Source organism: Idiotropiscis lumnitzeri, chromosome 4 (genome assembly GCF_059441095.1).
Source record: "Idiotropiscis lumnitzeri isolate Australia: NSW breed Sydney's pygmy pipehorse chromosome 4, RoL_Ilum_1.0, whole genome shotgun sequence".
NCBI classification, from domain to species: domain Eukaryota; kingdom Metazoa; phylum Chordata; class Actinopteri; order Syngnathiformes; family Syngnathidae; genus Idiotropiscis; species Idiotropiscis lumnitzeri.
Genome location: NC_142394.1, coordinates 27,443,266 through 27,456,962, shown reverse-complemented (window position 1 = coordinate 27,456,962; position 13,697 = coordinate 27,443,266). Strand labels below are relative to the sequence as shown.

Sequence of the window (13,697 nt, the reverse complement as noted above, 5' to 3'; positions counted from 1 at the left end):
TTGAAAGCGGTATGTCTATCTGCACTCTTATTTTGAAAACAATAAATCTTGACGAGCAACGAAATTAGTTTAAAGAAACGTATTTTCCCCTTACAATTAAACCCCTAACTCTGATTCCCCCCCTCGTATCGGTTGGGTGAGGGTGAGGGTGGGGGTCTTGGGGTATCGGTGTACGTGAAAGGGCGGGTCTCGTGCGCGTGGCCCTATAAAGTGCACGCGCACACGTGAGCCGCACTTTCGAGGAAAAGAAGCCGAAGAGTTGTGTTTTTTTTTTTTTGGGGGGAGCGGGCATGTTTCTCAACGTGGACGCGCTGCAGTGCGCGCTCACCCTGGCGATGGTGGCGTACGCGTGCGGCAGGGAGGCGCGTGTTCGACTCAACTCCATCCGGACGGTGGTTGTGCACAACAGGCCCGCGGTTTCGTTTAACGGGAGCGCGTGGGAGCTGACGGTGAGTGTTTGCCGGCTGCGCGTGGCCGCGAGAGGTTGACTCCGCAGTAATAATCGCGCGTGCGCGTGCGTAGCTCCGGCAGTGCATAAGCGACCTGGAGTGCAGAGAGGGGAGCTACTGCCACGCCCCCTACAGAGTCCCCGCCTACTCTGAATGCCGAACCTGCAAGAGGAGGAAGAAGCGTTGCCATCGAGATGGGATGTGTTGCCCCGGCAACATCTGCAGCAAAAGTAAGACCCGTTTGTGTTGCATTTTGAATTCCACTTGTCGTTTGTAAATTATTGTGAGACGAAAGCGCTCTGCCCTTCCTAACACAAACTCTCGGAGTAGTGCGCATGCGTCAAAGTGACCTGCCCTGGTTGCAAGGTGAGCCAATTAAACGGCGTCTCGCACAGGTTTGTGCGTTCCTGACGGCGACACGATGGCGTCCCAGCAGATTGCCCAGCACGACGACTGGGGGCGTGCAGTTGTCTCCCCCAGGGCAAGATGGGGCAAGAAGGACAAAATGGAAGTCGCAGGAGCATCTGGTAAAGGTAAGTATCGCGTCACGTCCAGTGGTCAAAACTCTCGCTAAGCATTCTCACGTCGCCAGGCCAAGTCGGTGACCCGTGTCTCACCGCCGCCGATTGCTCGGGCGAGCTGTGCTGCGCTCGCCACTTCTGGACTCGCATCTGCAAGCCCGTTTTACGCGCGGGACAAGTTTGTTCGCCCCAGCGCAGGAGGCGGCGGCAGGGTGGCCTGGAGCTCTTCCAACGCTGCCCCTGCGGCGAAGGACTCGCCTGCCGCTCGCCAGCGAGAGCCGCCGCCCCGCCCTCGTCGTCCCTCCTGGCGGCGGCGAAGTCCAAGTTTACGGCCTCTTCCCGCCACCCCCGCCATCGCGTAGCCAAGACGAGACTGCACGAGTGTCGGAGCAAGTGACTCTCACACACGTGACGACTTCGTTGTTTATATGGACGCATTTGGGCTCGCTTCGAAATATCGCTGCCATGCCGGTGACTCCTGCTTAAAACATTGTTGATTGTGCTTTCAAAATGAAGGACATTTCTAATTGGGGGGCGGGGTCAGACTTGTCAGCGGGGTGGCCAGTGTGACACAACACCTTGCATGTGGGCGTCATTCTTTATCATACCATCATTCATTTGATTTTATGAAACCACGACTGTGGATGGTATGATAAATAATGACTTCTCGGCCATGTTTGCGCGCTGTGATGTCAAAGTAATGATGTTGATTGACGGTGAATCAGAATTCTTTTTTTTTTTACCTAAAACTGATGAATTTGTAGTTTGCATTCACATTAATTGTATATCTATATCCATCCATCCATTTTCTGAGCTGCGGTTTAATATATATATGTATGTTTAAAAAAAATGTGGGAGAGTAAAGGAGTCTAAGATACTGCAGCCATGTCAAAATGTCCGAAAAATCGCAGCTATCAAAAATTCTTATTGACCCTGCAAACGTTTGAACGATAGTGTATACAAAGCAGACTACACGAGTTTCGGAGGAAGTGTCGCTACGCTCGCACAGACGGAGTTGGGAGGGGGTGCCTAGTATCGCAATGCTAATGAACTTTCTGTCGAGCCGGATTCACACACGGCCGGTTTGCTCGGGTCACTAGTCTGTCTATTGTCTTCTTATACTCTTCATGTTCAAAAGTTTGGGCTCACTTAGAATTTGTCCTTATATTTTAAATAAAGCCACTGTTTTTATTTGATAATGTTGAAATATTCAGAAATGTGCATTTGGCTAGCTTGCGATCATGAGCAGATTTGACATTCATAAACATGATCAAATTTACAAGTCGCAGCTTACATTCTCTTACTTTCACATTCCCTGTAATTGACTGATGACGAGTGAGATGCGTTACGTGTGTATACCCTCCGTCTGACCCTCTGAGTCAGTCAATCTCAAGATAATTCGCAATAAATATGATCCAACTTCCAAGTATCACTTTCAATTTTCGTTTTGAAGGACCATCTGGAAAAAAAACACCACTCCAAATGTCAACAATGTTTTTGTGGCTCATAACAAGAAGATGTAACCATGATGATGTCATCAAACGGCGCCGGTGCCGAGTCTACGTGCATCGGATGGTGCAGCTGGTGAGGGATGGCGCCTTGCACAGGCCTTTTCCCTCCACTCGGAAGCCACAACCTTTGTAGTTGGCCACTCCCTCGTCGTCCACCTGCAGGTCGGGCTGGACACGATCCCAAACCCGCTGCTTGGCCTTCAGCTCTCGGTCAGGTTCACCTGGTCAACAGGTACGCGCGCACACGTCACCTTGTCATTGTTTAGTGTCAAATAATTCGCTTCTAGATGCTTAACACCCCAAGTTGAAGTTTACTGTCTAACAATATTGTGTATTTGAAACAACCAATGTTGCCAAAATAACGGCCGTCAGATTAACTCGAACATGTTATAGGAAAATGCCACGGATATGCTAACAGTTAGCATAGATTGGTACTCTATCCCATTTTGCCGGTCCGTCCTCCGCCCCCCGCCCTCGACATGAGCACCCTTCCGTCCGTACACCTTCGTCCTTATTCATAAAAGTAATTGCCCTCCGCCCCCGTCCGTCTTTGTCCCTTTAAATTAAGCGCAAGGATGCTAACTTTGGTGACCAGGGGTGCGATTGAAGCATTCGAAGGCAATTTTTGTCCAATTTTGCAGAGTAGGTCTAAATAAACTTTTGGCCGCCTCGTGTCGGCGTTGAAAACATACGTGGTATGTCATGCACACGCATGAGGGACGGCCGAGAATCCACTTCCACGTCCCGGGAACTAAATGTCCATCTCTGACAGTTGGCATTGCAGTTTTAAAACACTTTTAACAAACTTTATTTGAGCAGATGGTGGCGCAAAACCCATAGTCGTAATATAACATTAAAAAAAGGCATTTATCCTCTCCCAAAAAATAAATTTTACAGCATCTTACTGAGTTTAGAACAGTAGAAGTTTCTTCTTCTACATTAGTGTCATCACTGTGTTATACTGCCTCCCAGTGGCCAGAGCGGGCACACCAGAGGGAGCAGCACAATCAAATCAACTGAATACGTCTGATGTGTCTTGGAAAAAAATGAAGAAGTTTACGAGTACGACCAAGCTTACCGGGGTAGTTGAGGAAAGTGACTCTGTCTCCAGGGTTGGAGCCTGTGGGCGGGGCCAGCAGCTCAACTGGACCGTCAGGCTGAAAGCAGCGCAGGAGGCGAGCGTGCGAAGCCACGCCCTTCACTTTCCAGGCCTTGATGTTGCAGAGCAAGACCGCGAGCGAGCCAGTGACCTTCCGGGCAAAAGAAAATGAGTGACGCAACGGAGAAGCAAGGGCGGAAATGAACGAGATGAAAAATTAGAAGAAACCGGTTGTTCGACGTCCGGGCGGCGCTTGCTGACGACCGAGCGAGGGGTTTTCTCTCCGATGTCTACGTCTTGAACTGTCAGATTGGCTGCTTGCGGGTGGCGGCGAACATTGAGGATGCGTCCAACCCGCAGGTCGAGGCGGGAAACGTCAACTGTGGGCGTCGACACCAGAGGGAGCGCTTCAGGTGCGGCTGGGCAAAAAAAAAAAAAAAAGAGCTTCATGACTGCATTGTTAGATTTCATCATCTGACCCATCTGAATCTGGCCAAGAGAAAGAGAAACACTCCGGAATTTTTTTTGCCCCTAAATTGAGACGACCTACCAAATTTCATGTCGCTCTGTGCCTGCATTTTGATTCCTTACCTTTTTTGTCTCCTCTTTGCCGGGTCGTCACCTTGCGTCTCCCCTCGAGGTCGCCCGAAGTGGTTGTCGACGCGGCGGTGGCGGCAGGTGAAGCAGGTGGATTGACGACTTTGCTCGGTGAGAGGAGCGCCTTTGCTGAAAGAAACGGATCCAAATGAGAAAAATGGTTTCCAGCCAATGACGGCGAGCGCCCGTACCCACGCGTCTCCTCTGTTTGTCGTGGAGCTCGTGCCTCAGCTCCTCGATGTCCTTCTTCAGCTTGCCGTTTTCCACCAGCAGCTTCTTCTGCTCGCGCACGGATGCCTGCAGGACTGCGAAAAAAAAAAAAAAACACAAACCGTTCACCATTTCTGCGCTCACCGGAATCGATTTGATCGTCTGAGAAAAAAAAAAAAAGTCCCACGGGCTTTCTCTCTGGCCAGCAATGCGTGTGTTTGGAAGTACTCCATCATTTTCCCGCCATCTTCTGGGTCCAACTTCATCAGGGCCGCAGAAAGGCTGCAAAGTGTGGCATAATATAAAATAAATCGTCATGTTTTATCCAAGATGACTTTGGGCAAGAGGTGGGAATACACCTTGGACTGGCAGCCACTCAACTTGCGAGGCAAATCCAGACAAACAACCATCCATCCATTTTCTATAGCATAGCATGTACTTGTACGTCTGCAAAAATGTCCTCACATGGCGTGCACGCGACAGCTGTGCTTCTCAAAATAACTTTGGCTGACAAGGCGCATGCGCACACTCCGAACAAGCGTGACTAATTGTAAAAACACACGCACGCACAATTACAACAACAACGGTCACTGAGAAATTCGAAAAAATAAAAATGAAAATGTGACGTCTGGCAAACTGTCCCCTGTTTATTAGGAAAACGCGTAGTTTCACACTCACCCAGCCCCCCCCAAAAAATATATAAAATAAACAAAAACACTCATGCTCCAATTCCAACCACGCCGGCTTTAGTACGCTACACACGCACACGCCACAGGCACACACATACATATGCACACACTTGCACAGATTTGCGGCAGTTTTTTAACCTGGGATGAAAGATCTTGTCCTTGTCCATATTTCCGAGAATTGTGTTGCCCTACGCCGACAGAGACGTTTGTCCATCAGCTGTCCCAGTCCATCTTCAGCTCCGGGGGCCCCGCCTCCCCACACCAAAAGATTATAAGTTTTAATTATAAATTAAATAAATTTTATTCTTACGATGATCACAGGTGAAACATAAACGAGCCCATGCTTATTTATACAGTTGAAAAACAAATCGAATGAATAACAAAAGTGAAAGGGGGGGGTTAATGTGCTAAATACTTCCCTCTGGTGGATAGTAAACAAACTGCATCCAACGAATTGTAACAAAACCGATCCCGTGGCATGTATGAGAATACAAATTCAAAATATTAAACATGACACTTTGACATAAACAAATTCCTGAAGAAAAAAGATATGGGTCCAGTTTTCTACAGTATATATCCTGTACACAGAAAAAAACGACGTTGTCCGAGCTTTTGACGTTTACTTGGTTTAATTTCTGAATTATACAAAATATTGCGATTAAACATTAGTTTACAACACACATACAAAATAAACATATATCTGGCTAGAGCTAGGTCGCTTTCTATTCTGATATTCCGGGGTTTCATATAGCGACTCCTGTCTTTTTTTATACGGAAAAAAACGAATTTGTCCGAACTCAGGTGAGTCACGAAGCGCAAGAGCGGGGGGCGTAACCGGAAGTAGACGTCGAACCACAGCTGTGTGAGCCCTCAACACGTCCAAGTCGAACGTACATCAGCGCCAAGTTTGCCAAAGAGCGAAAAGAGTTCAATTTGTTGGGATTATTCTTTTTCTAATGCTGATCTGAAGCGGTGAGTGTGTGTTTGTTCACTTTTGTTGTTTTATGACGACAAAGTGTCTTCAAGACAGGTGTATTTCTGATTTCCGGTCTAAGCCTCCATTGAGGGACGCCAACTGCTTCATTTTCATGTTTTGCCCATCTAAACGCTTGTCGTGGCTTATGACAAATTCATGGATCGTTTTCATCGGCGTTATGTGTAAAACAGAAACATATAATTTATTTTAACACTCTTATCGTAGTCTCTGAATGTGTACGCCCCCACTGCCCCCCCATTATTATTATTCTCTCAACTTTGATGGTCAAAACAGCGACATTACGCCCTCTCTTGCCGAATCGGCTTTAATTAGAGTCTCCTGATGTTGATTTGAGAGGCGTAAACAGGAAGTTAAGATGATGTTGCGTTCAATGTCAGACTTTTTCAGAGTTTCTTTCAGTGTTCCAATGCCGAGAACGAGTCATAATTGTCGTTTCGATTTAAAAGCTTAATTGTCATTTTTAAATTGCTCTCTCTCTACACATATTCACACATACTTGCAGTTACAGGAACGAGTAATTGCCTGCATTTATTAATAAATTAGTTGTAAAATGTGGTTGCATTTTCATCTAAATTTATGGTTCTCAAACTTTTGACACACATTAACATCTAAAAAAAAATGCTGTAAGTGCCACCGTCTAGCCCAGCATTTCTTTGCAATAATGTCTTCAAACGAACATATTTTCGTGCGATACACTGTTATTCACATTTGAAATATTTCATTCAGTGATTGTTAATTTTGAGAGCCCACATATTACAAAGGAACCACGCACCACACACCAATAATCACTGATATTTGTCATAATAAGAGTCCAAAAACAGAAATCTTAAACCAATACCTACCCGTTTTCATGATTTTTTTATGTTTCTATATTTGTGTTGTATGGATGTAAAAATCCAATGCAGACTGAAAAAAGTATGTGAACCTTTGGATTTAATAACTTGTCGAGACTGCTTTTGAAGCATTAACATAGAACTTAACATTTCCTGGAGTTAAATATCTGACCAACAAATGGTCAGGAGGAATTTTGGATCATCTAATTGAATTTCGGGCAGTACTCTAACTGAGCCATTCTCTTATTTACTTCTGCGTTGTGGTCCGGTTGCATCATCCAATAGGTCCAGTCCCTGAGTGCAGCTCCAAATCATAATTCGCCCATACGTAAACAGCATTGTGGAGTTTTTCTAAACTAGTAATTTTTTTTATATTCATCTGTGCACATTGCCAGTAGTGAACTCATTCACTCACTGACTGACTGGAATCATTTGTGTATAAAAGAAGTTATTAAAAAAAAAATATATACGATTTTCAGCTTTGCAGCCCAACTTCCGGAACGGGTGTCATTTGGGAGGCGCCATCAAGGATCCATTTTTCGGACCTGGTGATTAGTGTCGGGACTCCGTTCTGAGTCGCGGTCATCCCTAAAAAGGCCATGGCGGCCTCGGGTCTGATCCAAGACGACGACGACGACATCCGCCCCCACGTGGAAGTGAGTGTAACTACAACCGCCCCCTCCTCGCCCTCTCACCCTAACGAGAGTCCCAGTCGCCCCGAGTCCCCGCCTCCGGTCAACGTCCCCGACGGCAGAAGCAAGCGCAGCAAAATGGGCGGTCTTCTCCAGCAGAACCAGCTGGTCCAATCCTTGAGCAGTGGCCTGAAGCGCCACTGCGACTATATCAAGATCTCATTGCCCGAGGAGCGCTCTGATCGCCTCCCCAAGGAGTGGTGGAAGACGGGTGTGGCCTTCCTCTACGCCGTCTTCAACTTGGTCTTCACCACCGTGGTCATCACCATTGTGCACGAGAGGGTGCCCGACAAGTCAGTGAGCCCGCCGCTGCCCGACAAGTTCTTTGACTATGTGGGCCGGGTTCCCTGGGCCTTCACTGTCACCGAGGTCAACGGGCTGATCCTGGTGGGACTCTGGCTGGTCCAGTGGCTGCTCCTCAAGCACAGGTAAGAAACGTGATCCTGTGCTAAAGCTCAAGAATGATTTTAAAATTTTTTTTTTATTTATGTCGACTACGCACAAAAGCGTTCTCCGTTTGAGGCAACCGGTGTCTGATCAATTTCCAATGTAGACCCACCTTTGTCATATTGTGCATGTCAAAAGTTTCATACAGACTACATATTTGGTGCATTACAATTGATCATTCCATCCTTAAATAAAATTGTCAATAATAATAGACTAGCTACCTACAAAGAATAAAATTCCGCTGACACATTAATTGTCCGATTAATTGAGAAAAATATACATTACTTTGTCCTTAAGTATTAGTTTGACTTGGTAACAGAGAACAATCTGACAAAAATCGGCTCATTATTTTTTTTTTCATGGAGGTGGACAATGTTTGAATAGTCATAATAATAATCACAATAATAATAACAATAATAATCTTTGTCATGTACTTTTTTGTGTTAGAGTGTGGTGGAACAAAATTGTCCATACAATTGTCGTAAAAAAAAATCTGCAAATTTCTACCCATTTTAAAACCGCTAATATTTAGATTTACAATAGCGACATTTATCATTCAAGCCCTTCTTAGCACATACCACCTTACAACACCTTAATTCTTCTAGTTTGTTACATTTAAATTTCTTTTAATTCCTACTCAATGCTTCGCTAGCTTGGTTGTTTCTATATTCTTAACACAAATACAGTACAATATATGTGAAAATTGCCTCTGTGACAATTTCTGTTCCCTTCACTTAAGAGCCATCGTGGGGCGCCGCTGTTTCTTCCTCATCGGCACACTCTACATGTACCGCTGTGTCACCATGTACATCACCACCCTACCTGTGCCGGGCCGACACATGGTGTGCGCACCTAAGGTACACAAACACACACACACACACACACACACCCTCAGTTGCCCTCATGATCTTGCATTGACATGTGTTGTTGTGTAAACTTGCAGCTGTACGACGACTCGGCAGGGAAGATTTGGAGGATCGTGCGGCTCATCTCTGGAGGAGGTCTCACCCCCCCCCCCCCCACACACACACACAAATAAATTTTCATTCATTTACATATGAACTGTATTTGATACACACCTGAAAATCATTATTATATATGGAAAAAACTGTGGTCCTAAAATAGACCTTTGTGGCACTCCTTTACAGACATTCAGGTAATTTGATTGCCAAACATAAGCCACCGCAGCTCAAATTCTGCAAAATGAATAATTATTTATTTATTGTTATTATTCATCTATTATTTCTTGTATATTTACTTAAAAAAAAAAAAAAAAAAAGGTCGAGACTCTCAAATGTGCTTAATGCATTCACAGGTTTATCTCTGACCGGCTCTCACATGATGTGCGGCGACTTCCTGTACAGTGGCCACACGGTTATGTTGACCCTGTCCTACCTCTTCATCAAAGAATGTGAGTTGGCCAAATAGATAAACGGAATGGCGTCGGCACGTTCGGCGCGGCGTGATCTAACGTGAGCCTGTCGCGCGCTGCAGATTCTCCTCGCTGGATGTGCTGGTACCAATGGATCTGTTGGCTGCTCAGCGCCTCGGGCGTGCTCTGCATCCTGGTGGCGCACGAGCACTACAGCATCGACGTCCTGGTGGGATACTTTGTCACCACCAGGCTCTTCTGGTGGTACCACACCATGGCCAACACACACGTAAGCGCAAACACGCTTTTATCCACCTAACCTTGACATCGGGTTGAAGCTACTAGTATGCTTTTTGTCCTCACGAATAAGTCAATCCACCTCACGTGACGTCTCCCTTCCTTCCTGGCAGGCTCTCCGTCGGGCGCCCAACAACTTCCTGTCGCGGACGTGGTGGAACCCGGTGTTCAACTTCCTGGAGCGAAACGTCCAGACGAGTGTGCCCGTGGTCTTCTCGTGGCCGCTGGCGCTGCCGTCCTCGTGCCGACAGCGCTACCGGATGGTGGAGGGGGGGCGGGACGAGTGAGGCGGCGGCCAGTGACGGTAAAACGCTCCTTTTTTTTTTTTTTTTTTTTTTTGCCTCGGGCCCAAAGGCGAGAGTTAGTCTGTCACTCACTCAGCGTTGGAGAAACTTGAAAAGTACACAAATACGTGACGGAGTTCAAGAGCAAAGCTTGCAAACTCCCGTTTGGTCTTTTCCACTGATGACTTCACGACGTTTGGACGTACTATCAGTCTTTGATTACTTCTTATTATTTGGAAGGACCTGTTATTTGTCGTGTGGACTGCTGCCAAGTTGGCTTCATGAAGTCAAGCGCTTTTGATATTTTCTATGCTAAAAATGACTGCACACGATTAACACGCCTTGCCACGTCCGATCGCCATCACTTTGCTTACCTCATTCCGCTACAGTTGCCAACACTGGAAAAAGTATCCGAAGGAAACGTCTTGTTACAAATGAACAAAATGAGTGATCTAACTTCACACGCAGTTTGACTTGAATAAAACGAGAGACATGTCTGTCCTCGGGAGCTTTTATTCAACAAGCCATCGCATTTTACTGGGATCCAAAATAGAATGCCGATTTGTTAAATAGTCTGGGAAATTCGCGGGCCAACAATTTATTTAAAGCTTTTTTTTTTTTTTAACAATATTAGGATTTTATTTTTGCTCCTTAGTGGAAATTTTGCTTTCCCACAAATGACATAAAAAGTGTGATTTGCTTAACAACGTGGAACAAATTTCAGGATGAACCTAAAACCTACACAGGTGACCTTTCGAAACTTTTGAACATCCCTCTGTACATTTTGCATTTTGACTTTTTTACTGTTTGCTTAGAAAGAGCTGAATGGCAAAATTCACAACAACAAAGAAGTGAATTTCGATATTCAGCTCCAAGTTGTACAATAAGTGACGTGCATTATAGGGACATTCAAGACCAGATTTTTTTTTTCAAACTGACACCCATTGCAACAACCCTCTTTGAGTACTGCTACTTTCATTGCTTTGTAAATATAAAATTTCTTTTCACAAAATGACAAAAAATGGTGAATAAAGACCTTTCTTTCTAACGGAGACAGTGATTAACCCATGTCAAATTGTCGCAGTATGGCGCCAACTAGTGGCAAAGAGGACTTACTCAATGTCGTTGATTAGTATCTGCAGCCTCCACCAGAACCGATACCTTAAATCGGCCCGATAGAATTCTTGGAATTTATTTTTACTTTATATACATATGGAATATATTATGTAATGAATCTAGAAACGATTCAATTCTAAATTCATCACAAATGTGTTCACCAATGTGTTTTTTTTTTTCTTTTTTTTTTTTTATTGTTCCGCCCTAGTAGTAACAGAAAGTTCTGGGGGAAAAAAAACCCAAAAAACAGTGGAGTGCTGCATTAGCCGCTGACAAAGACGAGTCTGGCAGTGTGCGCTACGTCAGCGAGGTACAGCAGGAAGTTGAGGCCGGTGAGGACCGCCACGGTGATCAGGCGGGACTCGGCGCCACCTCTGGCCCCGTAGCGCTTGCCAAACTGGAAGATGGGCCAGATGATGGTGGCCGTCAGGTACATGATGGCCGCCAAGAGGCCGCACGCAGTCAGGAAGCGGGGGAAGGGCACAGGCAGCCAGCCGGTGCACTCGCCCACGCACATCACCACCACGGCCATGGAGAGGATGAAGCAGATGCAGTACACCGCCATGCACCACTGGAGCGCCGCATGGTGCTCGTACGCCACAGGATCGCTGACCAGGATGAAGATGATGCACGCCACAAATGTTTGGCACACCTTCAGCAAGCCCGGCGCCGTGGCCATGTAGCCCGCCACCTCGCCGGGCCGCGCTCGCGTCAGGCTCACCTCCACCATGTAGGCCAACGCCGCCAGGCAGGAGAAGACGGTGGATGCGATGCGGTGGTCGCGCGCCTCGCCGTAATAACTGCGCTCTCTCAGGAAGTAGAGCGGGAAGATGACGGAGGCGGAGAGGCAGAGGAGAGCGGCGTAGCACGCCACGGTGACAGGGAAGTTTGACCAGGATACGGGAATGCGAGACTGCAGGCCCAGCAGCTCCACCAGCAGGATGACGACGGTGGCGGCGAAGCTGAAGGCCCAGCAGAAGATGCACCAGGCGGCCATGCCGCCGTGCGGCAGCAAGGCGCCGTGCGCAGCCACGCTGAACGCCACGCAGGTGAACAGCAGGGCGGCGACGCGCACGCTCAGCAGACGGGACCAGGTAATCAAGGGCATGGTGGGTTGTCACAGGGGCGGAGCTTGATTTGATGTGGTCAACAGAATGGGAGAGAGGGAGACAAGTCATCATGCTTTTTGTTCTTCAGACAAATTCTGCAGCAACACATGGTGACAGATCATACTACGGGAACATCTTCTTTATCCTCTGAAAAGAACAACTACTCAGACTTACCATCCTGAGATGTCTCCATGCTGTACAACACTCTCTTATACTGCCTCACAAACCAGAATAAGCTGACCAATCAAAGTGCAAAGGGGGACAAAACGGTTTTCATTCCACTGGTCAACACGTTCAGCACTCTTTGTAATACAAACCAGTGAGTAAAAAAAATGTTACCTAGACTGCATTCAACAGGAAAAATATACCTTATTAATGCACTAAATTACTTTTTATTTTTCTCAGTGGATGAAAGCTGGTAAACGTTTCAAGTAATTAATTTAGGCATGAAATACTATGACTGAAAAAATCACATCATCCAAATTGATTTAGCAAATGTTTACTTTTTGGTAGCAACACACAAATAATGCCCAAAAATCATTCATATAAACCTTATAATAATAATTGTATACATAGTTATATAAATTGCATTTGAGAGGATTGACATGGATGCAATTCAATTACAAACATGTTCTGTCAGCATCCATGCATGTCATTCACTTTCTGAGAGTAGAATGGCCACAAGAGGGCACCAGTGCCTGATATCGGCAGCCTCCTGAAAATCGATACCTGCAAATATGGCCGGTATCGGCCCGATCCCTCTCGTATATTTTTTAATATTTATGAATGAAGGGTTAGGTTCAGAAACATGTGGATTTTTTTTCCCAAAAAAGTCTTTGCTTCAAATGACAACACTTAATAAAATCTGTTTTGCGCCACCTTTTATTGGTTAAATTTAAAAATAAGAGTATCTTAAAAACCTGATGTGCCACAAAAAAGAAATTAATACAAAGTTTTTAAATCAGCATCAAAAATATGTTTAGGAACACGCTGGAAGTTGTGCAGTGTTACATATGGATAGCTATGACGTTTACTGTGTAGGAAGTTAATCACCTCCATTTTCCCCTGCATAGTTTTTTTTCTTTTAGCAAGATCGTCTTCTTTAAAATCCACCTCACCGAACTATAAAAATCCCCCCACGCCCTTCCTGAGCGAGCAGGGGAAGTCGCTGCGAGCGACTGATGGATGACAGGAAGTGTCGAGACTACGCAAAAACTAACATGTGTGCGTGACAGAGAGACAATGAAGCCGCAAAAGCAGAAAAGCAGCCCCTGAGCAGTAGATACAGCTTACCTCGATTCTCTCTGGTGGCGACGGCTTGTAGTTTCTCTAAAAGTTTGCTTCTGACATGCACGCGTCTGAACCCCCCTCCGCCCCCATCCTGCCCTGACGCCCCACCAGACCATGTTTGGTCAAAACGAGCGTAGTCGTATTTTTTAAAACAATCACTGATGGAGGGTGATTTGCCACACTG

The 13,697-nt window shown here is 46.0% G+C and overlaps 4 protein-coding genes across 5 annotated transcripts; 2 read left to right on the top strand and 2 right to left on the bottom strand.

Annotated features, from left to right (window-relative positions):
• The first annotated feature begins 258 nt into the window (after positions 1-258).
• On the top strand, positions 259-2,396 carry LOC148338924 (dickkopf-related protein 2-like). Its single transcript, XM_088292668.1, has 4 exons — positions 259-449; positions 523-679; positions 845-982; positions 1,042-2,396. Exons 1-4 carry the CDS (start codon positions 291-293, stop codon positions 1,365-1,367), a joined length of 780 nt encoding a protein of 259 aa, XP_088148794.1. The 5' UTR covers positions 259-290; the 3' UTR covers positions 1,368-2,396.
• LOC148338923 (aminoacyl tRNA synthase complex-interacting multifunctional protein 1-like) lies at positions 2,108-5,302 on the bottom strand. 2 transcript variants are annotated; one of them, XM_088292666.1, is made up of 7 exons: positions 5,215-5,302; positions 4,575-4,669; positions 4,369-4,482; positions 4,172-4,306; positions 3,809-3,999; positions 3,560-3,731; positions 2,108-2,702 (listed from the first exon to the last, which is right to left on the bottom strand). In XM_088292666.1, the coding sequence occupies exons 1-7, from the start codon at positions 5,241-5,243 to the stop codon at positions 2,530-2,532; spliced, it is 909 nt and encodes a 302-aa protein (XP_088148792.1). In that variant the 5' UTR covers positions 5,244-5,302; the 3' UTR covers positions 2,108-2,529. The 2 variants fall into 2 exon arrangements, with proteins under 2 accessions (XP_088148792.1, XP_088148793.1); XM_088292667.1 differs by lacking the exon at positions 5,215-5,302 and adding an exon at positions 4,747-4,956.
• A 596-nt stretch (positions 5,303-5,898) lies between these two features.
• Positions 5,899-11,046, top strand: LOC148338922 (phosphatidylcholine:ceramide cholinephosphotransferase 2-like). Its single transcript, XM_088294788.1, has 7 exons — positions 5,899-6,048; positions 7,386-8,026; positions 8,785-8,902; positions 8,989-9,046; positions 9,361-9,456; positions 9,540-9,706; positions 9,828-11,046. Exons 2-7 carry the CDS (start codon positions 7,506-7,508, stop codon positions 9,999-10,001), a joined length of 1,134 nt encoding a protein of 377 aa, XP_088150914.1. The 5' UTR covers positions 5,899-6,048; positions 7,386-7,505; the 3' UTR covers positions 10,002-11,046.
• Positions 10,502-13,601, bottom strand: LOC148338921 (myeloid-associated differentiation marker homolog). The gene is made up of 2 exons (XM_088294789.1): positions 13,517-13,601; positions 10,502-12,245 (listed from the first exon to the last, which is right to left on the bottom strand). Exon 2 carries the CDS (start codon positions 12,220-12,222, stop codon positions 11,377-11,379), a length of 846 nt encoding a protein of 281 aa, XP_088150915.1. The 5' UTR covers positions 12,223-12,245; positions 13,517-13,601; the 3' UTR covers positions 10,502-11,376.
• Positions 13,602-13,697: the final 96 nt, after the last annotated feature.

What these genes read in the sequence shown, in the direction of transcription:
- LOC148338924 (XM_088292668.1), top strand. Translation starts at nt 291, where the DNA reads ATGTTTCTCAACGTGGACGCGCTGCAGTGCGCGCTCACCCTGGCGATG. An exon ending in GGAGCGCGTGGGAGCTGACG is followed by an intron (nt 450 to 522) that starts GTGAGTGTTTGC and finishes GCGCGTGCGTAG; the next exon opens with CTCCGGCAGTGCATAAGCGA. An exon ending in CGGCAACATCTGCAGCAAAA is followed by an intron (nt 680 to 844) that starts GTAAGACCCGTT and finishes CGTCTCGCACAG; the next exon opens with GTTTGTGCGTTCCTGACGGC.
- LOC148338921 (XM_088294789.1), bottom strand. Translation starts at nt 12,222, where the DNA reads ATGCCCTTGATTACCTGGTCCCGTCTGCTGAGCGTGCGCGTCGCCGCC.
- LOC148338922 (XM_088294788.1), top strand. Translation starts at nt 7,506, where the DNA reads ATGGCGGCCTCGGGTCTGATCCAAGACGACGACGACGACATCCGCCCC. An exon ending in GCGGCTCATCTCTGGAGGAG is followed by an intron (nt 9,047 to 9,360) that starts GTCTCACCCCCC and finishes ATGCATTCACAG; the next exon opens with GTTTATCTCTGACCGGCTCT. An exon ending in CTACCTCTTCATCAAAGAAT is followed by an intron (nt 9,457 to 9,539) that starts GTGAGTTGGCCA and finishes CGCGCGCTGCAG; the next exon opens with ATTCTCCTCGCTGGATGTGC.
- LOC148338923 (XM_088292666.1), bottom strand. Translation starts at nt 5,243, where the DNA reads ATGGACAAGGACAAGATCTTTCATCCCAG. An exon ending in GCTGGCCAGAGAGAAAGCCC is followed by an intron (nt 4,483 to 4,574) that starts GTGGGACTTTTT and finishes TTTTTTTCGCAG; the next exon opens with TCCTGCAGGCATCCGTGCGC. An exon ending in CACTTTCCTCAACTACCCCG is followed by an intron (nt 2,703 to 3,559) that starts GTAAGCTTGGTC and finishes CCTGTTGACCAG; the next exon opens with GTGAACCTGACCGAGAGCTG.